Below are 22,856 nucleotides of genomic sequence, written 5' to 3' on the forward strand. Positions count from 1 at the left end.
CTAAGGCTAACAGAAGGCTGAAGAGCTGGCAGCCAAGGGTCCAGAAAAAACATGGCTCTTAGTTCTGACTGCTGTAGGTGGAGATGAGCTGGTAGCAACATTCTTCCTGTAGCCCCTCTACCTGTCTTGTAACAGGATACCTAGCTGTTTAGGCAACTTGTCTCTCTCACTACACTGGGAGCTGCAGTGCTATCCCAGCCTCCTTCAGTTGATGTTCCAGATGGACCCAAGCAGCCCCCTGACATGCCATATATAGTAAGCTCACTGAAGCCGATATTTACTCAGTTAGCTTCGAAAAAGAAAGACAGCTCTTTGCATAAGTCATTTTTACTGATGGAAATTATAGCCAAAATTGAGTAAACTACTGACAATACTTTGTCTCAATTCCTAAAAAATCTTTCAGTTCTTCTGGGGGCAAAAAGTAAGAATTTGAAACTAGAATCCCAGGAGATCCTAATAAAGTTTCTTGTCCCATTCACTTCAGCTCTCTAGGGAAAGAAAATCTGTCTTGAGTATAGATGTAACCTATCAAACTGGAGGCAAATTTGATAGGTTTGAAATCTAAACAAAGTCAGCATTCTAATGCAAATTTAGTTACAACTCTAGCAGTAAAAGCTACTACTGTATTTACTCAAATCCAAGATGAAGCTTTTTCCCCCAATCAGCACAGGGGGGGAGGGGGAAGTCCTGTCTTGGATTTGAGTACCAACCCAGACCAGGAAGCAGCTCAACTTTGGCTGCTGCCTGCCCCAGGCTAGAATGGCTCATTTAACAGGGGAGAAGCACATGACCTGGGGGTGGGGAGGGGAAGTGTAAGTGTAAGAAGATTTCAGGGAAGGGAAGGAAACATGCAGCCTAGCCATCACACCCTGGCCCCCATGCCTGTACCTGCCACACCACCCCCTTCCTTCCCACCTAACTTTCTGCTCCGCTCTGGTCCCTTTAGACCTGATCTGGCTGAACTGGGAGTTGCTGCCACTTCTCCCTGGCAGGGCTGGGCTGAGACCAAGCCAGGACCACACTGCTAGTGACTACCCCAGCAGAGCAAAGCTACAAGCAGAAGGTAAGGGGAGGGAGAAGCAGGGAGTGGGGGCCAGGGAATCAAGGGGCTGAGGTCTGGACCCTCACCCCCTGCCACAGCAGTGGTGCGGACAAATTAAAAAACAACCTTCTACTAATTAGATTCTAGAAATGGACAAATTATAACACACTCATAATTTTTCCATGTCTAGAATCTAACTATTGTGGGGGGGGTCATCTAAAATTCAGTGTTGTCTTGGATTCAGGTAAATATGGTATGTAGTTTCATAATATATTTATTGAAGACCTTGTGCTGACTTTCAACTAACAGTTAAAAATTAAAAGTAAATATAAGTTTCAAGTAGTGATAATGAGAAGGTGAACATACATGTGGCGGAGCACCTTTTGGTGCTCGCCACGTGGTAGGGGCTGCAGTAGGCTGGGGCACAGCCCAGCAGGGAAGGCAGCCAAGTGAATCTCCCCCAGATCTCATTTTAAGGGGGGAGGTGTGTGACGAAGCACCTTTGGGGTGCTCCACCACTTTAGGGTTCTCACAGGCTCTGAGGGGAGCCTGCTTGGAGGAGCAGCAGGGGAAACATCCCCCATGTACTATTTAAAGGGGGAAGGTGTGTGGCAGGGCACCATTCATGCCTGCCACTTTAAGACTGGGGCCAAGCAGCCAGCAAGTGCTTAATTGCAGTGGCCATTTTAGAGCTCTGGCCGCCCATATAAACAAGGCAGCTTGCTGCTGGCAGCCCAGGCAGCAACATCGCCCGGCTGCAAGGCTTCATGTATCATCCTGGAGGTAAGGGAGGAGCTGTAGGGGATGGTTAGAGGCTCCTGGTCCTGGGCATGACCTAAAACTGCACCCTGCTGGGAGTACGTGGCCTGGTGAGGCTCTCAGTGGTACGGGAGTCCCCAGGAAATGCCAGGCCAGTTACCACCCCAGTGAAAGGTGAGTCGGGGCACCTTAACCCCAGCTCCCACCTTCGAGTGGGTTGGGTGACACTGGAGCTAGTGGGGCCAGGCACGGCTGCGGCCACCTGAGCCCACCAGGGAGGGAAGCCCTGTGGCCCCAGATGAAGGGGGTGGTGTGGAGACCCAGGTGAAGGGGGCAGAGATGAGTAGCCCCAGTGCGGGGGCAGTGTGGATCCCCGAATGAAGGGGGCAGAGATGAGGACCCCAGTGTGGGGATGGCCCCAGTGAGGGGGCAGAGATTTGGAAACCCAGCGAAGTGGGGAAGTGGGAGATGTAGAGCCCCAGTGAGGGGGTAGCGCTAGTGAGGGGGCTGTGTGGAGTCCCAGTGAAGGGGCAAAGATGAGGAGCCCCAGTGAAGGGGGGGGTGGAAACCCAAAGGGCCGAGAGCTCAGTATGTTTATATGTATAGAGTTGCTCCCGGAAGGGGCCAGAGCAAGCTCAGACCCGGTCAGGTAATTGGCTGGCCACTACCCCGGGAAGGGTCACGGGAGAGGCCCGAAAGACAGTACATCTGCCACCCAAGGTACGAACTAGGTAAAGCCTATGGCCTAAGGGGCCCACTCCAAGAGAAAGCAAGGCAGTATAAGTTGTCGACATGAGAAAGAGACCCTGTAAGAGAGGGTAGAGTGTGTAAGGCCCTAGTGAGAGGAGGGTAGGATGAGTGTGTGTGTGTGTGTGTGTGTGTGTCTGAGGCCTGACAGCAAGGCCTAAGCTTGTTCCGGCTGTAGGCTGGGAGAATATTGTCATCTGGATTCCATCTGCGAGGCATGGGCTGCAGTGTACGGGAGGTAGGGAGCCACAGATAGCGCCCCCTGGCATCTGGGCACAAATGGGTAGCCTCCCACCTTATTTAACATCCTAATTAATTAAGAACAAGGCATGGCAGGCGAGTCAGGTGGGGGGCATGCCCAAAGGCAAGTGGGGGCACTGTGGCTAGGTGGGGAGCCCCACTTTGCCACAATACAGAAAAAAGGTTTTACGTGACTATTTTAATTTAAAAATAATTAAAAGATGGCTAATGTAAGCCAGTCTTCCAGAACATATAGATTACATTCCATTACACCCCAAATACCTCTGTGTGTGCTGTCTTTGCCCACTTCATACATTACAGGAAACTGTACATTTGTTATTTATTAACTCCTCAGAGAGATAGAGAATATATGAAATTCATATACCTTTAGTCCTCCCTTGTCATCTGGCAACACTGGAGTATTTAAAGTTTGCCTATTTCTGGAACAGGGCAAGGATGATCTATTAGTCAGTTTACCCTTGTCTTTGTCTACTTGCATGCAGGCTGATGCTAGTAATCGTACAAGTTCTGTGTCTGGAAAAAATAAAATATATATATTTTTTAATTTGCAAAAGTCTCTTAATCTGAAATACAGTATTCATAACTGATCTCCTAGGAGTTCTCCTAGGTTTCCTATGGAAATTAAAAAAGAGATATACAGGTCTAAAGTCCCAGTGCCAAGGACTCCGTGCTTTGCCTTCTTTTTCTAGTTTGTATAAATAAAATGTTCATTTTGTAGTTTTCAGGTAGAAAGGTAGACTGACCATAATGATTTGGATCTCAATCCTACATGATAAAAGGACCCTCAATGAGCTACTGACTTATCCTATAGTATTCACCCCACCAGGTCTGGAGAATTCTGTCCACAAGACCCGGATTCAGAGTTCTAACCAGACAGAAAAAGCTCTACTTAGAATCCAAGGTGCATTAAAATGAGGTTGAAAACTGTTTTTCCCTTCTGAAGAATTTAAGAAAAACATTAGGAAGCTCCCTTTTCTCACCTGTCACAGAAGAGAACAGAGAGAATGAATAGTCTTTCCTCAAGTACAGGCTGCAGGGAAGAAATCTGAAAACAAATCCCAGAGAGAAGAGAGATGCTCAGTTTGGACAATGAAGGGACTGAAAAGACATGGTGAAAAGAACAGAGGTATAAAAACAGAATTAAAAAAGGAAGAGAAAGAAAAACAGGACAAACATGAGATGAAATGTTAAAACAAAACAAAAAAATCTGTAAAACTGTCAATTTCAAGCAGAATCCAGAAAAGACTTTCAGAAAGTAAATAAGAACTGGACTATTTACTAGCCTGACTGCAAAGAAACCAGGAGAACTTAGCCACCCCTGAAAGCTACAAAGGAAAAACCACATTCCCTCCATTTTTCTCTTGTATTTCCCTAAATTACCTTTAATGCAGCTCCATTGGTTAGAGAGCTCCATACAAACTGGGGGTGGATCTCCCAGGGGTAAAAACACAGATAGCCACCAGCAACTTATTTACACCACAACTACACTGGTGAAGTTGCAACTGTTGCCCTCCAGGACAGAGGGGAAAAAAGTCTTTTGGTTGTGTCTATGTAAAAAGAGTTTCAGTTGTGATGCCAAGTATGAGAAAAGGGGTCAAGAGAGACCATTGAGAAACAATCTGGGAATCTACCTTCCTGAAGATCACCAGGCAACCCCCACTTGTCGCAAGCTTTTTAGTTTGCTCATCTACACTTTTGTCTGGGCACTGCAGCATTTAAATATACATGATAAAGATTGGTGAAATACACCTCTACTATCCGCCATACAGCATTCAACAGTTTACTAGTAATACTAAAAAAAAGAAACATGCATTAGTAAGAAAAGGAAAAAGGGTAGGGGGATTTAAAAAAGCCTGAAGAGGCCCTTAATCTCTTCCCCTGCCAGGGATGTGGTGAATGAAATTATATTAGGAAACAGGAGTTCCACTAGTAGAAGCATACTTTAGCTGCTAGGACACATACAGACACACCGAAGTTCCACTGATGTATTGCGTTCTTTTTCTATACTATATCTCAGGTAAAATAACTGGGGCACCAAAAGCATAACTTGTACTTGAACTTTAGAGCTACATAGGAGCTTTACCCAGGAGTTCAATACTTTCCACATGATGGATCTCATTTCTGTCTCTCTATTGTATTGTAACAGGGCTAGAAATTTGGTGTAGCCATAATCATCCAAACAACGTGTGAGAACAAAAGGTTTTTGGCAATATCTTTTAATGAACTAATGGTATAGTTGGAGAGAAAACAGACAAGCTCTCAGGAATAAAGTTTCTTTCCTCAGGTCTAGGAGAGAGATGGGTACTGCCTAGGTTAAATACTAAATAAAACAATGGCTTCTTGCATTTAACATACAGAGTTAAACACAAGCCTTTGATGCACCTAATATTTAGCTGAGATTGTACCCTCCTCTTCTCTCAAACCTGAGGAAGCATACTTTATACACAAAACCTTGTTTAATCTCTCACAGCTATACAATTGCTTGAATAAAACAGCATCCTTTTCTGGCTGCAGGCTGAATGACCAACCTTGAGTCAGGGAGCCACTAGGACCCACCCACAGTTGGCACTTATGCTCGCAGTGGCACAGGGAGAGTGCCCATTGCTGAACACCACCAAAGCCCCATGTCCCTGGGCTGAATCCAACGGCTCCACAGGCTGTAGATTGCTGATCTTTGCAATAAAAGACATCATCCCCAAAAAATTGTCTCTTTACACACACGTTTTGGTGGCCAATAGTAAGTGAAAGCTTTTGTTCTCATAATTACATATATTTTTTAATTTTATGTTTTTATGAGGCTGTATGAATGCCTTCAGACCATCCCAAATCAATTCCACTGAAATGACATTTGTATCACAAAAATCATATTTTGATATCATGTTTGGAAAAAAAAAAAATCAAGCAACAAGAATAAATGGAACAAAAGTAGAAATCACCTGTTCACCCAAAGATAACCACACACTTCTGTGTGACCAATTAAGCCAGGAAACATACCCTTTCCAACACATAATTTCAGTTGGTCATGGACTTATGGAAGATATTTTCTATCAATTCAAAAGTATTCTCTAGATTGGAATAGAAGTATTTCTTCATGTATAGATTAAGAATGCAAGCGTTTTCTTTGTTCACTATGAAACAACATACCTGGGTCGTTCAGCAGCATTATCAGATCAAAGGCTGTGTATCCGTTCTTTGCACGCAAATTCACATCAGCTCCTTGATTCAACAAATACTTAACAACTTCTTTATTTCTTTAAGGAAAGAAATGTCCAGAGGCACATATGTTAGAATAACCACAACAAAAAGAGAAAAGAGAAAACAAAACAGCTTGCAGTCCATACCTATCCCCTTATGCCACACCTCTTCTCCTGAGTTACAATAGTTAATTACTTAAGACACAGATGGCAAAGTTTACAATTTATTCAGATACTGAAGTAAAACTTCCAGAATTTCTTTTGAGTGTCAGTAACCTAAATCAAGCTGCAGTGCTCACACACCTATCACAAATGTTATTTTACTTATAAGCAGCTTGGGTGCCAAAGCAAATAAAAAAGTGTACGCAGTAAACCAAGCTGATTAAAGATCATTTATATGCTCAAGCCAATAACTTGAGATTTCTACTAAAATATATAAAAAGGTATCTGCCAGTTACTCTAGGTGCTTTAAAGTATATAAACACAAACTCATTCACAACTAATACTGCAGCTACCAAAAAGGCCTTCCAGGACAATGAGCTTACCACAGACACAACCTATCACCAAAAGCCACTCTCATCAACTTCCTGGCTTCCCATACATCCCAGTGAGCAAAGAATGTGCCCAAAGGGCAACATTTTGTGTCATTTCGGCCAAAAGGAAAGCTGCAGAAATCTTACAAAAAACACCCTATCACCAGCCACCTCTTAACAGAGGACCATCTGCCTATAAATATAACCTCTGTCACAGGTTAACAGCATAAAATAAATAATGATCCCATATATGTATTTATTTAATTTAGTGGTGGTTGATTCCCACATTAAGTGTCACGACTGAGGAAGCCATTGGACCCTACTACAACTTTCAACCATATTCCTAACTCTGCAACATTTATAATCACTTCTGATCTCTTGTTTAAAAACCACCAACTAAACCAGTGGTCTCAACCATATGGCCCATGGAACTGTCCCATCTAACCTGTTGTTAGTCTAATAGGCTACCCAAAATTGGGGTGATGGTACCTGCCACAGAATTCAGGGTCCCTGAACCTCAATGGACATGGCCATTGGCAGCAGGCCTCCAAACTTACAACACCTCCCAAGTGCGGCTTCATGTTGCCCCTCCGTGCTGCTACCCAAATGCAGATCCACTGTAGTTGCTGCTAGTCCTGAACATCTAGCCCAGGAGTCCCTGTGGGACATCTGGATCTGGCCCAGAACCCAGGGTGAGTTTGATACCCCTGAACAAAACAATTTGGGTCTCTTCTCCCCCTCCGCCTTGTAAAAATAAATTAATTTGCTTCCTCCAGTAGCTCCTACTACAGAGTTGATGCCTGGGCTCCAGAGCCTGGCACAGCTGTTTGCAGCCTCCTGGCTGCAGTCGGCCCCGGCTCTGGGTAGCTGCTCCCAGCAGGAAGCTGGGATGTTGGAAGCTCTGCTGGAAGCAGCCCAGGCTCCGTCACTAGCAGCAGCTACCCAGAGCCGGGACTGGCTGTGGCGTGCCGAGCAAAATGGCCTCACGTGCCATGCTTGGCACATGTGCCGGGGGTTGCTGATCCTTGATCTAAAGGATTAGTTTTGTATCCATAACTAAGAAGAGGAATAAAACCTTTCTGGAGACAAAGAAAATTAAATCACTCACCCATGGTATGTGGCTTGCATTAGTGCTGTCCAGCCATGAACATTATCCTGCCTGTCAATATCAGCATTTCTCTCAACAAGAAGCTGTACAAGGGCCAACTGTCCAGTTACAGCAGCAATCATCAGCGGAGATGCACCATCACTATTAGTAATATTGACTTGGTTTGGGTCTTCATCAGCAATCTCTCTTACCAACTGAAAATTTCCTGTCAAGGTTGCCACAAAACATAATGTTATACATCAAAAATAGATATTTGCCCAACTCCTGAATTAATATGCATGTTTATCTGCTAATGATGAAAAACACAAAACAATCATTAAAAAAATGAAATAAAGAAGCAGTATATGTAGCACCTTTTTAAAAACACTGTATTTTATCAGGAAAATTAACTGACAGGGCAATATCCTGTAATTTATAGCTGCATCAGCACTTAGAGAAATGCGCTCCACATTTAATTACACCTAAGAATTTGTAATTATGTGTTCCTTCCACCGATCAGCATATCTATCCTGGCTTGTGGAGTGTATCCATTCATAAACTGCTCCCTCCATCTTTTACTTCCTTACACACATTGGTGCTGTTACATAATTGCAATTATAACTCCCTGGAGCAAGTGCACAGAGCAGTAATGATAACAAATTGCAGCATATTAATTATGAAGATGTGGGCAGTAAGCATAAAATTTATGTGCATTGAGATAAGCAATTAAAGCAGGACTAAAATCCCTGTTTCACTTTCATGACTGAATTTGATACTCATGAAGTGAAGAATTCTAGTTATAAGCATTAGCTCTTTCTTCTTCAAATGCCCTCTACCCATTTCTGGGTAAGACTGACAAGCAGTACAGACCCTGAGGCTGTGTCCAGACAAGTGCAGACATTTGGTTCCCCAAGGGCAAGTAGCTGCTATGTACTATGTGCACTCTGGTGCATGGCAAGTTACCCTGGGTGGGGTAGGGGAGTCTGGGCCCAGCAACTGTGCTGTCCCCAGGAGCCTTACTTGGGGTCCTGGGGGCTGAGGAAGCTACAGCCATGGTGCTACTGCAGCTAGAAGCCTGGCCAGCAGCTGGAGCGTGGTTCTGGCCAGCCAGGCTCTGGTTTGGGGCAGTATGCGCTGCCACCACATAGGTTTTTTTGACCCTAGATCTACTGAGGTAAAAAAAAAACCCTGTGCTGCAAGGTAGCACTATGGGGAATACCTGAATGTGCAGTGTGTGGCACCACATACCACACGGACACACTCATCTGGATGCGGCCTAAGATGGTGAGCTGAATTTAGAAGTAGCCATAAAAACTACTATCCCAAAACCACTGGTGTCAAAGTCTGCAGATTTGCAGGATACCCCATGTGGATGTCTCTCTAGTCTTGTAGGTTCAGTTAATTAACTAAAAAATGATTGTATAAAAACAATCCCCTGCACTTGAAACTGGGTTTTTAGTTGTAGTCATGTTAGTCTAAAGACATAGGCAGGTGAGGCCCTTTGACTAGATTTGATAGCTCAGACCAGCAGACACTCCCTATGCCTGAAGAAGGGTGACTGTGCTCAAAAGCTTGCTAAGAACTTTTTTCCAATTAATAAAAGATATCACCGTCTACTCAAAGAACTTTGCCTGCCTATGCACTTGAAACTGGAAGTGAAAAGTGTGGCTACATCACCTCCCAATTTGTTTTCTGAAAGACAGACTACAGCACCAACTTCCCAATGTTTTCTCTGTCTCACAACTGGAAGCCTTCTACTGGACTGGAGCAAAGTACTGTTCTCATTTTTTCCTAACCCCTAATTCCACAAGTTTCTGGGAAAACAGACAAACCCAAGCTCATCTGGGTGACTTCAGTTTGACCTAGACAGCATGTGGAAAAAGCCCACCTACATTCTGATGGAGACCAAGTCAGACAATTCACTACATGAATGATGAAACATTTAACTGCTGATCTTTAATTGATCAAGGTGAGGCAGAAATCCTGTAACATATTCATTCTGGTTTTCTTTGGGTGGTCGACCTACTGTGTTCAGTAATTTTTTTTGATAAGACATCTGCTCATCTTCCCAGCCAGACAGATGCCTCCTCTATGTCTTACTTCCTGATACGAGTTGTTTCCATGAATGGTACGAGTCGATCCTGAGGCTGACTGTCTGCACTGGGGAGTAATACACCGCAGCCCTAGAGATCTATAGAAGTTTTCAGCTCTCCAAGGGACAAAGTCAAGAGCCAACGGTGATACAGAGCAGAACTAATGGGGAGTATATGGAATTCTGTTGAGGACTAGACTTTATCTGCGCATTGGCTCCTCCAACAACAAGACAGGAGGACAAAAAGTCAGAGTGTTGGAGGATGGATAGAAGACACCACACTCAAGATTTTGTTGTGCTACTGGTATAACCCAACAATTTTCTTAACAGATGAGCAGAGTAAAAGCAGGAACCTTTAACTGGCTTTGGCAGGCTCAGCAAGACCTCTGTTCACTGACAGGGTCTCAATCTTGGATCAAAAAGAACAGAATATGACGTAATACATAAGTCTTTTCCTATACGGATCAAGTTCAGAAATAAAGGGTCTGAGCCATCTTGATAACCAGCCATGTAACTGCTGGCATTTGGCAGAGATACAGAAGATACATCAGTGTTGTCATCTGAGTCAGCTGATAATTCAATAATGTCAATATGAATAAGGAGACCAGCATGCCTATCATCGTCCTCTACTACTCAATGATCCCTGTCAGCCTAGAGAAAACAATGCGAGGCTGTGAAGGAGGACACACTGCTTTTTCAATCTGAGAATGCTCTAAGAAAAAGAACAAAATAGGTGTGGCAAAATTCTCTACTTTCAATGTATTGAGAACCATAATGGGGAAAACACTAAAGTAACCTAAAGGATAATAGAGATGCTCTCACAGGGGACTCTGAAAGAACGGCTCCTGACATGTTTACTGGTAGACAGGTGGATAAAAAAAAAAAAAAAAATCAGTGATTTAAAAAAAATAGGATTATTTTAAAAAATAAACATATATATAGTTTTAAATTAAGATGTGTTAAAGCTCTAAGCTATCATCATGAAATATGGATTATAATTTCTAATTATATACTATTTGAGACCATATATTCATTTAACCTTTTTAGAAAAGTTTTCTAAATAGGTCACAATAGGCCATGGACTATATTAGGGGCCCAATCTTATGGGGTCCTCAGAGGATCCTCTACAGATTAGTAAAGACTAAAGAAAACCACTCCACCAAATGGGACTCATTGCTCAGTCTAGAAGATCCCATTAAGCATCTCTATAACACTTAGTTTCAGTTCTTAAACTGTGGATTTCTGTCTCCGGAGATACCATCCTTGTTAACAGCAGTATATTGAGATGAGAGATAACAGAACCGATTATCTACCCATCAGCTCTACTGTCTCTCTGTAAGTTTGTATACACACAGTCAAGCTCTTACCTTTTTCTAAAAGTGCTTTTTCAAGAACTTAAATGAATAGAGGATATCAAAAAACAAGAACTTTTCGTAGAAAACAATGATGAAAATCGAGGCTTCCTGACCAGGGAAATCAGTAGCACCGAAGCAGGAGCCAAAGATACCTGCAGGCCCAGAACAGACAGAACTGGGACCACAGGACTTCCCCAGTGTAGCAGGATGAGCAAGACTGGTAAAACAGTTTCAAGAGGGGACCTATGTCAGTGTGGCAGTAGAAGCTCAGGAATGAAGCTTGCCAGCCAGCCGGACAGCTACTCAAATGTTGATGCAACAAGATTAATTGGCAGCCTCCATAGATACTCAGTTAAAATAAGGATTCTTCATAAGAGCAGGGACAAGCAGATCTCTGATCCTAAAATTACTTTGAACACTGATTGCAATGCTCACCTGGACAGGTAGCCACTGCATTTTGACACCAATTACCATTTTTGCTTTGATGCTTAGTGCTTACTAGAAAGAAATATATAAAGGTAGTATTTGAAATAACTGGCTTTTCTAAAAGAGGACACTTTGGAAGGAAGGTTTTAAAAAGGTTTATGGCACAAAGATTCTCTTATACCAGAATGGGAGGAAAACTACATGCAAACTATCTAAATACAAAAAAGTTTCTATTTCCAAGCTAAAAATAGTACAAAAAGATCAAAGTAGCTTATGAATGCAATATATATTGAGATGGATCTTATTCTACTTATTAGGCATTTAAGTGTGATCCTATTCCATGCTGCTCTAATCTCAGGAAAAAAAAAAACATTAACACACCTACTTTTGTAATATGCCATCTTAGCCTTAAGACTCACAAAATGCAGCAAGGAAAAAACCCATGCACCTTCTGCATTTACTATTTTTCAGAAGGGCCACTTAAGGATTTTGTGAGCTGTTGTGGATGGGAGGGGGACAACTGATCTTATCTGGCCCTGGCTCCATCCACCCCACACCCACTGCTGGGGGTGCTGGACAGAGCAGGCAGGCACACAAGTGGGTCTCCACTGGAGACCTACCTGGGACCCCCACAGGCAGGGGTCGCTCAACCAGGTGGATGGGTGGGCAGGCAGGGAGGCGGTGTCTGAGAGCAGAATGGGCAGGTGGGGCCAGGATCATGGAGCAGTGACAGCACAGGGCCATGGCCCAGAGCAGAGCTGCAATCCACTCCCTGCACACTTCTGCCTATGGAATTGGCACCCACTGCAGAGACGTGGAGGGAGCAGATTGCAGCTCTGCCCCAGCCCAGGCTGTTACCATGCCATGATCCCAATGCCACCCCTGGCCATCCATCCTGCTCCTGGACACCACTCCCCACCCGCTCACAGCCCCATCTGCCTGGCCGAGCACACCTTGCCCATGGGGGTCCTGGGCTGGTCTCCATGGAGACTCTGCCTGCCCACTCCATCTGGTAGTGGGTGCAGGGAGGGTAGGCCAGGGTGCCCGGGCAGTAAAGCCAGGTCCAGCAGTGGAGACAGTGGCAACAGCAGCCCGGCAGAGTGAGCCGGTGCTGTGGGGGCTGCTGGGAAGCCGAGTCTGGCTGCCACACCACCTGTACCTGGCCATGCTGCCTGGGGGTGGGGGGGACTGGACACACATGCCATGGCCCAGGCTACCCCCTGCACCTGCCACAGGCTATATTTTGTCCACCCCTGTAATAGGATCACACTTAGGCACCTAATGAATGGAATAGAAAGCAGACCACTTACTCAATATCCCAGGATATCAAACAAGCATGCCCTACAGTTCCAAGAAACAGATGTAGTAGAAAATTGCTTTTTTTTATTTAAACTTACCCATTTTCAAAGCATGAAAAACATCAGGTTGTTTCTTTTCTTTATCTGAGAAAATATAAACATTTACATTAAAATTTCAGTCATGAAAGTAAAAATGTGTAATGCAATTTCTGTAGCAAAAACTATAAAATATATTCTACAAAAATGATCTATTCTAAAATGAAAGTTTGGACTTCTATTTTATGGGTAATGGAGAAAGCACAGAAATCCTTATATATACCTTAGGGGAACCTAAATGCTTCTCAATACAGGGCTGGGGTCAGGTCATCATAAGATCATCAGTACAGTATACTCTGGACACATGGCAGGGTTTGGTTCCTTATTCCTACACCACCACCCCACCCACTCACCCCTGAAAGATAAGGTTTGTGAACTAGCCAGGGTATATATAGCCACAGCAAGCCAGGACCTCTGAAGTACACTGGACCACAGAGATGCTCCAGTATCTGTTGTGGCTTGTATTTCAAAGGATGCCACTTCTATCAGCTGCACAGGACAGGTGAGGAGCTCCAGCTAACGTAAGAAGCATCATCCTTTGAAATAAAAGCTGCAGCAAGCAGCTGGTTGGCTTCTTTTTAAGTCTCATGGATTTCCAAAGCACTTTGGTCAGTCCACATTAAAAAAAAGATTTTTCTAATAATATAGTTGGCAATTTGATCATTACACTGGGGGGTTTTTCAGCATTGAGATCCTCATTCTCATAAATAATAAAAGAATCTGCAACAGAAACTATTTCAATATTTCTTTGGGGCAAAGAGCTCATCTTATTATCTGTTTTTGAAATATATTGGCAATATATTGGCAACAATTCCTATACATAAATAAGGAAAAGATATAATGCTCTACTCTACACCGTGCACCCAAGCCAGAAAAAATAAATCTTGTTCCCTCTTCCAAAGCATCACTGATGCTACATAACCTATGAAAGGAAAAGGCAGCTGAAATAACACGTTTGAAATGAAAGCTACTGATGTCGGAAGCTGCCATGTTTATACAGATTTGTTTCTGTCCATAGTTAACCTTTATCCAAAATACAGCATAGCGACACATGCTGAGAAACCAAAGGAAAAAAATTAAGAAACCTTTGAAAACTGGGAGCTGCAACAGTAGGTTATGTTGGCTTCTAGCCATATGCCCTATAGAAAATTGTAATTAGGCTTCCTTTTGAGTGAGGGTCCAAATACAAGAGACTGAAGACCAGAAAAGGACTGGGAAGGGAAGTTACCTCTATCTGTCAAGTCAATGGCCTCATGGAGGAACAGCTACAAGAGCAGGAGACAAATGGGGAAAATTGAAAGTTGAGCTGGAAAAATGGGTCTCAACCTGATTCGATTCAAGTGACCCTTCACTAGACTGGAAGCACTCCTCAGAAAATGCCAGCTCTTAGTTTTCGCTCATTTTTTGACTACAGAAAAATAATAGAACAACTTTTCTGTTGCAAAGAACTCAGAAAGACCACAACAGATCAAAATGCTCTTAACAGTATAGATTCCTATTTGAAATCTCTGGCCAGGTCCAAACTGTCTCGGACGGCCAAAGCCGACTCGAGGTGATTTAATAATTGCTCGTTCGTCGGGCGGGCTGGTGAATAGAGAGGCCGAGAAAGCTTTATGGTTGTAAAACTTTACTTACGTCGCTTGTGGTTGCGACGAAAACGGTCCGGTCGTCTGAACAACTATGTTAGTTGTTCCAGCTGGCAGGGCTCAGGCCAGCACGTCCGTCCACAAATCAGGCCAGCAGGGAAAAGGATACGTCTGGGATTGCGATTGGCGACGGGGAGAAGAATCGATAGGTGATCAGTCTATCGATCAGCTCAGCCACGAGTCAGATCTCTCCAGAGGCACTCTGCAGCGTGCTCAAAGTTCTCCGACTTGGGCGGAAGTCGCGCAAAATTTTAAACAGCTAGCAAGCCAATTACTAGCCGCCATGTAGGAATAATTTAGAACTGGCCAATAGCAGGACACAAATTTGCATTCGAATGGCGGGAACTCTCTTGCACCGGGGGGATTTCTGCTGCAACAGAAAACCTTTACTTTGCAAGAAGCTCTCGTGTGGCGGAAAATTCCACCGTGCCGAGGCACCAAAATCACTGGGTTGTGACACAAACAAGCAGCAGCAGGCCCACAAATAGGAGCGGCACAAATATGTGCATTGTCCCTCTGATCCAGGTGCTGCCGGGGAGGGGGGGGGAACACAGACCCGGGGCACTGCCTGCTCCCTCATCTCTGCATTTGTCCCACACTCACCACTTTGGCATGGGTTGAGCTGCACTTTTGGGGGGATTTTTTTCTTGCTACTGGGAAATCCTGGTAGCAAATTTTGCCTCGGCACTGCAAATCAGCAGCACCACTCACTAATTAACGTGCAACTTGTGCAGTTGGTGGTGCTGCAAAGAGGTTTGCAGTGCCACAAACCATGTGTACCTGCACATCTAGGTCCAGCCTCTAGGTTTATCTTGTGAATCATGTTTGACACCTAACAGCACTAATATTGTTCGTGCCTTGAAGCACCCCTGAGAGGATCTCAAGGCACTGCAGGGTACCGCCGTACCCTGACTGAGAATCGGTAGAATGGCAAGGGACTTGGAGACAAGAGCAGAGACAAGACGTGGAGGGGCAGGTTTACAAAGGTTTTGGGTGCTTTTGAATTAAATAGCCCAAGGAAGAGTACTAGAACCACACTGTCATCTGAGGTATGATTTCTCCTATCTCCAACAATGCTTCAGCCAACTTATATGTATTAGCAGATCCACATCTTAGGAGGCACAGAAATTATTTGACTTTTCCTCTCTGCCACTATGCAAAAAATACCCCTTTGTGTCAGAGCACATAGAACAAAGATTAAGTTAAAGCCTGCTCTCCAAAGCAGAGAATAATGTTAAATTTCTACCCTTATGACCTAGACTGCAAAGGAAGTTTGAAAAATGGAAATGGTACCAAATGCAGCAAGTCCTAAATGAAAGATGATCTAGCAATACAGGGGTTGTGGGCATGTCTAAAAGCCAATATAACAGAGAATCCTAAATTAGCTTTAAGCAAACTAGCTCAGCAAGTAGTTTAGCTACAGAAGCGCAAAACTCAGGGTGGGCTAATTTATACTGCCAAGAACCAAATTAGCTCAGATTGTGCTGTGCTCCAAGGACTAGGCTGCTTGTGGTACCTGAGCTAGCTCAGGAGTCTCTGTGCTGCACTGCAGACATAACATATGAAAGCACAGGATTACAATTTAACATTATTCTGAGTAACCACAATACAAGAGAAGAGATCCATGGCACTGCCCCAAATCACAGGTCTTGTTTTTGGCAATATGCAAGAGGCTGGCTGCATCTTTCCAGGAACCAGAACACTAACAATCAGTTTAACAGGTCCTTAGGCAAACTAAAGACAAAATACTGGAGTAATGAATTTCTATTCATCCAGAGACAAATGTTTAAAGGAATTTAGGTATCCAATGATCCAGGCAAGCCCCTTGTGCAGGTGGCTTCAGAAAAATCTCACTGGGCACCTCTCACAAGATCTGCAGATAACAGTGCACCCCCTTTGGCAATGCTGTCTTCTAGCCCCAGAGTATATCCTCATGGTCTTGCTAACCCATCACATGTATGAAGGATTAGCCATGTAGCTAGGTCCTCTACGCTAGGGACAGAAGTTACACATAAACCAGATTAAGTGATCAGAAATTGGTTTAAACCTGTAATAGAGCTCAGTGCACATAAATCAGTTTCAAAATGGCTGAAACTAGTTTAAGATACCCCTGGCTGAAAGTAGTATCAGACTTAACTGATTTGGGTCAAACCGGTTTATGAAACTTATGTCCCAGACTCCTTCCTGGTTCAAGTTAAATCACAGTCCCCCAGCATGCTTTCCAACCCTAGGATGGCCTGTGCTGTCTGTTCCAGAAAGCAGGGCCCTGCCCCTCTGCTCCCTAGCTGAAGCAGTGACGGCTGACTGACAAGAAGGTGGGGGGAAGGGGCAAGCCCAACTGGGGTCTGGGGCCAGGGAGGAGGGTTAAATGCCCCTTCTCCCACTCAAACTTACTGCTAGCTGCAACTGTGGACTACAACTCCCAGAGGCACCAGGAAGCAGGAACAGGAAGTGATGAGCAACCCTGCAGAGTCCTGCTGCTGTAATTCTGGACTGCAAATCCCAGAGACTTCATGAGCAGCAGGAAGAGGAAATGAACACATGGCCAGGGAGCCATGCTCTAGTGCCCCCTGGCTTCTGGCCTGAGCCACTGCAGGCATGTACTGCATTTCCTGAATCAAAGGTAAATGCCTGTTCACTTCTGTTTCAGTTTAATCTGTGCATTTTAGACTAACATGTAAAGACTGAACTGATTCTGCCTGGGCCTTTTTGACCGTCTATACTTAGCCCTAGAGTCCTACCTTGTCTGGGGTTAACAGTGTCCTTAGCAACTTGAAAACAGCATCAACAACTGGCAAACAACATCTGACAAGGGGGCTGATCCTCCTCTAGAGGTTTTCAGGTCCCCTTGTCCCTAACTCCACAAAACCATCTTTCGTCCCCAGGACTTCCTCACTGCCTGCTTTGTACGACTTGTTCCAAATTCCTCCCTATTTATCATGCCTTTTCCAAGTGTATGGGGGAGGAGAGAGGAGGAAGAGTTAATAGGACATCCCAGATGTTTACTAATTCCACATAAAGCATCAGTTAACTCCTTCATGGTTGATGTGGGATTATACATCTCAGAAACAGAGAAATGTCCACCATATATGCTGGAGTGCAAAACATTTTAGAGAGTGCAAACCTTAAGTATCATACAACAGACAAGGCAAAGTGTCACTTTATTGACTAACTACTGTACCATTAGAGGACTTCGTAGTCTTTAGTTAGAGGATTTCTATTGTGACTAATTTAGGCTATGAAAATAATTGGAAAGTAATACAAGTATTAAATGAAAACTAAAAAAAATAAACCAGACAACAAATTACTGTACATTCCACAGCCAGCCTTCGAGTTGCACTGTGATATATTTCTAACCCTACTGTAAATAAAAAACAAAGGCAATTGCATGCAAAAATGTTAAAACACAGTTTTAGCGCACACAGTTTAGATTGCCAAGACTCAAAAGTCATATCAGGTTTATGTGCAAACTTAATTCTTCCCCCACTCTGTAGTGAGTTATGAGTGTCTTTTTTTTACAATTCCATACTATCTTTTACAGAAGACTTTTTCCTCTTTCAGAGCACAGGATAAGTGCTCAAAGTATCTAAAAAAAATTAAGATAACCATAAAACTGGTATTTTCTAAGTTTTATCTACCTGGGTTTGCAACATAATTCATATTTTGTTCATTAACGGTGTACACAGGTGTACATGTGAGGGGCAGGGGGTAAGTTCATACAGCAATTGACATTTAAACCCTAGAGTTATAAAGTTCTGAAGTTAGTTGCTGTACACTCTCCTCTCTCCCAACATGGAATATTTAAGAAAAAGGAGAAAACTAGAAAGGATGATGAGCTGTCCTGTTCGTCTCCCCCCCATTCCCCACCTTCCCTCCTCATATTACCTCAGGGTTGTCCAAGTGCTAGTCCGCAGGCCAGATCTGGCTAGCAAGGAGATAACATACATGCCCTCTGGGGCTCCCACTAAGCTGCTGCTGCCTCCATTGCTCCAACTGCTGTGACAGTGGCAGCTGGTGTCTCTGACACAGCATAGCATAGTGGGAGACCCAGTGAGCTTGCTGCCCATATGACAGAGCCAGCAAGAGGTACACATGGCAGCAATGGCAAGGAGAAACTACCCATGCAGTGGTGGTAGCAGAGGGCTCAGGCACCAGTGGTAGTGGGGATAAAACTTTGCTCATGTGACAGGAGTCCTGAGAAGCTTCCACAGCCCCATGGCATGCAGCCCCCATGGCGAGACCTCCAAGGTATGAAGCCCTGGCGGCTCCAAAGGTGAACAGGCCTCATTAGCTTGCAGAACTCTTAGTATAAGTATCCAATGCCAGATACCTTTTAAGTCTTCACATACATGTAGATTTTAAGGCCAGGAGACTATTAGGACCATTGAGTATAATCTTCTGCATATCGCAGACCATGCAATTTTATAAGTCCCCGAATTGAACAAACAACTACAAACAAACTACATGTAGATGAACATACAGATATTCAATACTGAATTCAAAATTTCTAGTGAAGAAATTACTCTTTGGTAAGCTGGTCCAGTCATTAAGTTATATTTATAGTTAAATAAAGAAAAAAATCCATTCCATGCCTTGCTCCATTATAAATTTCCTAACTACAACTTTATATCATGCCTTTGTCTGTATCAGATCAGCATGAAGCCCCTTCTATACATTACAGTTATTGCACAATTAACTGAGACCAGCTACACGTGCAACATACTTACCAGGCCATAAAAAGCTCCAACCAGCTATAAAGTTAGACCTCAAAAATGTGTACTAGCTTTATAGCTGGTTGCTATACAGCTTTAATTTTCCTCTGCAACTGGGAACTCCATCAGCTGATCAGGCTCTCAGCCCCAGGGGTACACCATGCACAGTCAAGGCACCCCCACAGTCAAGGCGGGGAGTCCCACAGCAGAGGGGACTCAGCCCTGGCAGTGCTCGGCAGCTGTAGGACTCTGGGGCCAGGCAGTGCCCCACAGTTGCCAGGACCCAAAGTCCTCCAGGTATGGATGCTCAGCTCTTCTCCTCTTTACTGAGTTATGTAGGCTGAACTCCTTTAGTCTCGCTCTGTAAGGCAGAGTTTCCCAACCTCAAATCACTTTTAGCTCTTTTTTTAAACCACTCCAAATTTTCAACATCCTTATCCTGGTACCTGTTTGAGTATGTTATTTTATTTTCCTCCTGAAAGAATACACCAAAGACCGTACTTTAGGCACTTTAATTTTTTAAGTCATTTTAACACTTCTATTGCCACAAATCAAAGTCACATACATCTGTGTTTTCTGTGAGAAATGCAACGTGGGCAGAGGACACATTTGTTAAGTAAATCTGCTCCAAGAAAACCTAGATTGGAGGGAATCTAGTTCTATGCCCCAACATGATTATCGCACATCAAAAGTCACCTTTTTTGGTTCTTATATTTTGAAAATGTATAATCCAAATATTTCAGAAAGTAAAGCAAAAGGATGGTAGTCCATACCTGTCTGGGGTCTAACTGTTGTTAGCGATTCCAGATAATCTTTCATGTCTTTATGCTTGAAGTCAACAGAGATTTCAAAAGGTGTTTTATGCAATACATTTAGATGGTCAGGATTGGCTCCTTTTTCCATGAGCTGTTGTGCTAAGCTCACGTTTCCACTCATAGCTGCCAGCATTAGAGGACTCCAACCCATGGTCTTCACAGTGTAATTACAATCAGCTCCCCAGTCTAACAGAAGATGCACCACTGCCTCATGTCCATGTTGGGCAGCTGCCATTAGTGGTGTTATATCCGGTAGCTCCTCTTTGTTGGTGTTAACCAAGCTGGTATTAAAATGGTCATAATTATCAACAAAAGCTCCAGATTCCAGTAACAATTTCACCATGCTGACATGACCGCCTCTAGAAGCCATTGTAAGAACGCTGGCTCCCAGCTTATTCTGTGCATTGAGATCAGCACCATTCTCCAACAAAATGTGGGCCACAGTTAGATGTCCAAACCTTGAAAAGAAGAGGGATATTTAGCTCTATTCTAACAAATGCTTTCTATAAATAGCAGCAGTCTTCCTCTTATGCCACAATGTCATACCATAGCCATACCCACAGAAAGCATACCATTTGGACCCAAGACCATCACTTCCTGTCCGCACCCCAATTTTTTTGACAACAGGAAAGACCCTACAAAGGTATAAATATGCAAATTCAAGAGGGTATTTAACTGTTACAAAAATCAAGCAGGCAAATCATTCCCCCTCAATCAAGTGCTCAGTTATGCCTGGAAACCCTTCAGCTCCAGTCTCACAAACACATAGACACTTAATTTAAGACCTCCAAGGAAAGTACATACATGAAGACAAGCATACATCTATTTGTAAGAGAGACGATAAGTGCTATATAAAAACCCTATAAAATGTAATAAATGAAATTCAAATGTGGTTTTTGAATCATGTAAACTAAATATGTAAACCAATACTAATAATATAAACTATTTTTAAAATCCATTTTGTTCAGTAAGTCTTTTAGAAAAATTAGGCAATGTCCACAGAAATCAGGAAGGATATTTCCACTGATTCTGTGCACTGCACGGTCCAGATTTCTTAACTAAAGCAAATCAAAATAAACTTTCAGGCATATTTTATAATCACAGGGAGGGAAGCCTGCAGAAGAACTGTTTTTCACTTAAAAACTCAAAAAGCAATGATTCACCAGTTCCGCTTGGGATTAGGAAGAATGCCTGCAATCCTGAGCATATGTTATTGACAGTATGTTATACAAGCAGGACACTGGCTGCCGTGGCTCCCCGCTTTACCTGTGGCAGGTTAGTGTTAGGTCTGTGTCAGGTCAGGGTTGATGGTAGTGCCCTTGTTGCCAAGAAGGCTAATGACATACTGGGCTGCATTAGTAGGAGCAATGTCAGGAGGTTGAGGGAAGTAATTATTCCCTTCTCTTCTGCACTGGAGAGGCCACATCTGGAGTACTGTGTCCAGTTTTGGGGGCCCCCTCTGCAAAAAGGATGTGGACAAGTTGGAGAGAGTCCAGCAGAGGGCAACAAAAATGGTCAGGGGGTTGGGGCACATGACTTCTGAGGAGAGGCTGAGGGAACTGGGGTTATTTAGTCTGGACAAGAGAAGACTGAGGAGGGATTTAACAGCAGCCTTCAACTACCTGAAGTGGGGTTCAAAAGAGGATGGAGCTAAACTGTTCTCAGCGGTGGCAGATGGCAGAACAAGGAGCAACGGTGTCAAGTTGCAGCAAGGGAAGTTTAGGTTGGATATTAGGAAGAACTAGGAGGGTGCCTTGTAGGTTTTCAAGACCCAGCTAGACAAAGCCTTGGCTGCTAGCTGGGGACAGTCCTGCTTTGGACTACCTGGCCTCCCAAGGTCCCTCCCAACCCCAACCCTCTATGACAGCAGTTCCCAATCTGAGGTAAAGGTACCACCAGTGTTAGGCAAACAACCCGCCAGTGGTGCAGATTAACAGATTTATTATAATGGCTTTGGGTGACAAAAACGTGCTGGTGGTACCTAAGGTTGCATCGTTTCAAATTGGTGGTGCACCATCTGTCAGAGTTTGGGAAGCGCTGCTCTAGGACGCTATGGATTTGCCGGGGCTGGTTCGGCTACAGCAGCCGGTTGGGCAGGGCAAGCGGTGGAGATCTGAAAACCCAGCTGCCAGGGGAGGAGCCGAAGACAACGTGGCACCTCGGGGACCCTCCCGGGACGGGAGCAGAGCGGCCGGGCCGGGCCGGGCCGTGAAGGGACGGCGCCCCGCGCGGGCTGCGAGGGGCGAGAGGCGCGGCCCGGAAGGGCGGCCCCTGGCCATGGCAAGCGGCGGCGGCGGGGCCCGGCTGACCTGGGACGGGGCCGTACCTGGCCGCCTGCATGAGCGGGCTCCAGCCGTAGTGGTTGCGGCTCTGCACCGAGGCGCCCTTGCGCAGCAGGACCCGCACCAGCTGCTCGTGGCCGCCGCCCGCCGCCAACTGCAGCCCCGTGTTGCCCGCCTCGTCCGTGCCGTCCACGGGCACCGGGGGCCCGGCCGCCGCCGCCTCGCCGCCGCCTCCCGTCGGCTCCGCCGCAGCCTCCTCGGCGCCCGCCGCCTCCGGCCCGGCCGCCGCCAGCCCCAGCAGGCGCCGGGCGGTGTCGCAGTCGCCCTGCTCGCAGGCGCGGAGGAAGAGCTGCACCTGGCTCGGCACCCCGCGCTCCCCCATCGGCTGCCCGGCCCGGCCCGGCCCGGCCCGGCCCGGCTCGGCTCGCCTGGGCCCCGGCCCCGCCCCGCGGTCCTCCCACCCGCGTCAGGAGCGCCCGCCGCCCCCCTCCTTCCCCAGCCCCGGCCTCGG

The 22,856-nt window shown here is 45.0% G+C and overlaps 1 protein-coding gene across 3 annotated transcripts in view; it reads right to left on the minus strand.

Annotated features, from left to right (window-relative positions):
• The window catches only part of ANKS6 (ankyrin repeat and sterile alpha motif domain containing 6), a 73,248-nt gene extending 50,480 nt beyond the window's left edge, over positions 1-22,768 (minus strand). The window contains exons 1-6 of one of the 3 annotated variants that reach the window (XM_059724471.1): positions 22,390-22,768; positions 20,022-20,521; positions 12,894-12,938; positions 7,645-7,849; positions 5,954-6,060; positions 3,174-3,322 (exon numbers count right to left, since the gene is read on the minus strand). In XM_059724471.1, coding sequence (XP_059580454.1) covers positions 3,174-3,322; positions 5,954-6,060; positions 7,645-7,849; positions 12,894-12,938; positions 20,022-20,521; positions 22,390-22,727 — 1,344 coding nt within the window. In that variant the 5' untranslated portion in view covers positions 22,728-22,768. Of the gene's footprint in view, positions 1-3,173; positions 3,323-5,953; positions 6,061-7,644; positions 7,850-12,893; positions 12,939-20,021; positions 20,522-21,329; positions 21,439-22,389 lie in introns of those variants that run through there. The other 2 variants (XM_019491081.2, XM_059724472.1) reach the window with 2 other exon arrangements.
• Positions 22,769-22,856: the final 88 nt, after the last annotated feature.

This window comes from Alligator mississippiensis, chromosome 3 (assembly GCF_030867095.1).
Source record: "Alligator mississippiensis isolate rAllMis1 chromosome 3, rAllMis1, whole genome shotgun sequence".
NCBI lineage: Eukaryota > Metazoa > Chordata > Crocodylia > Alligatoridae > Alligator > Alligator mississippiensis.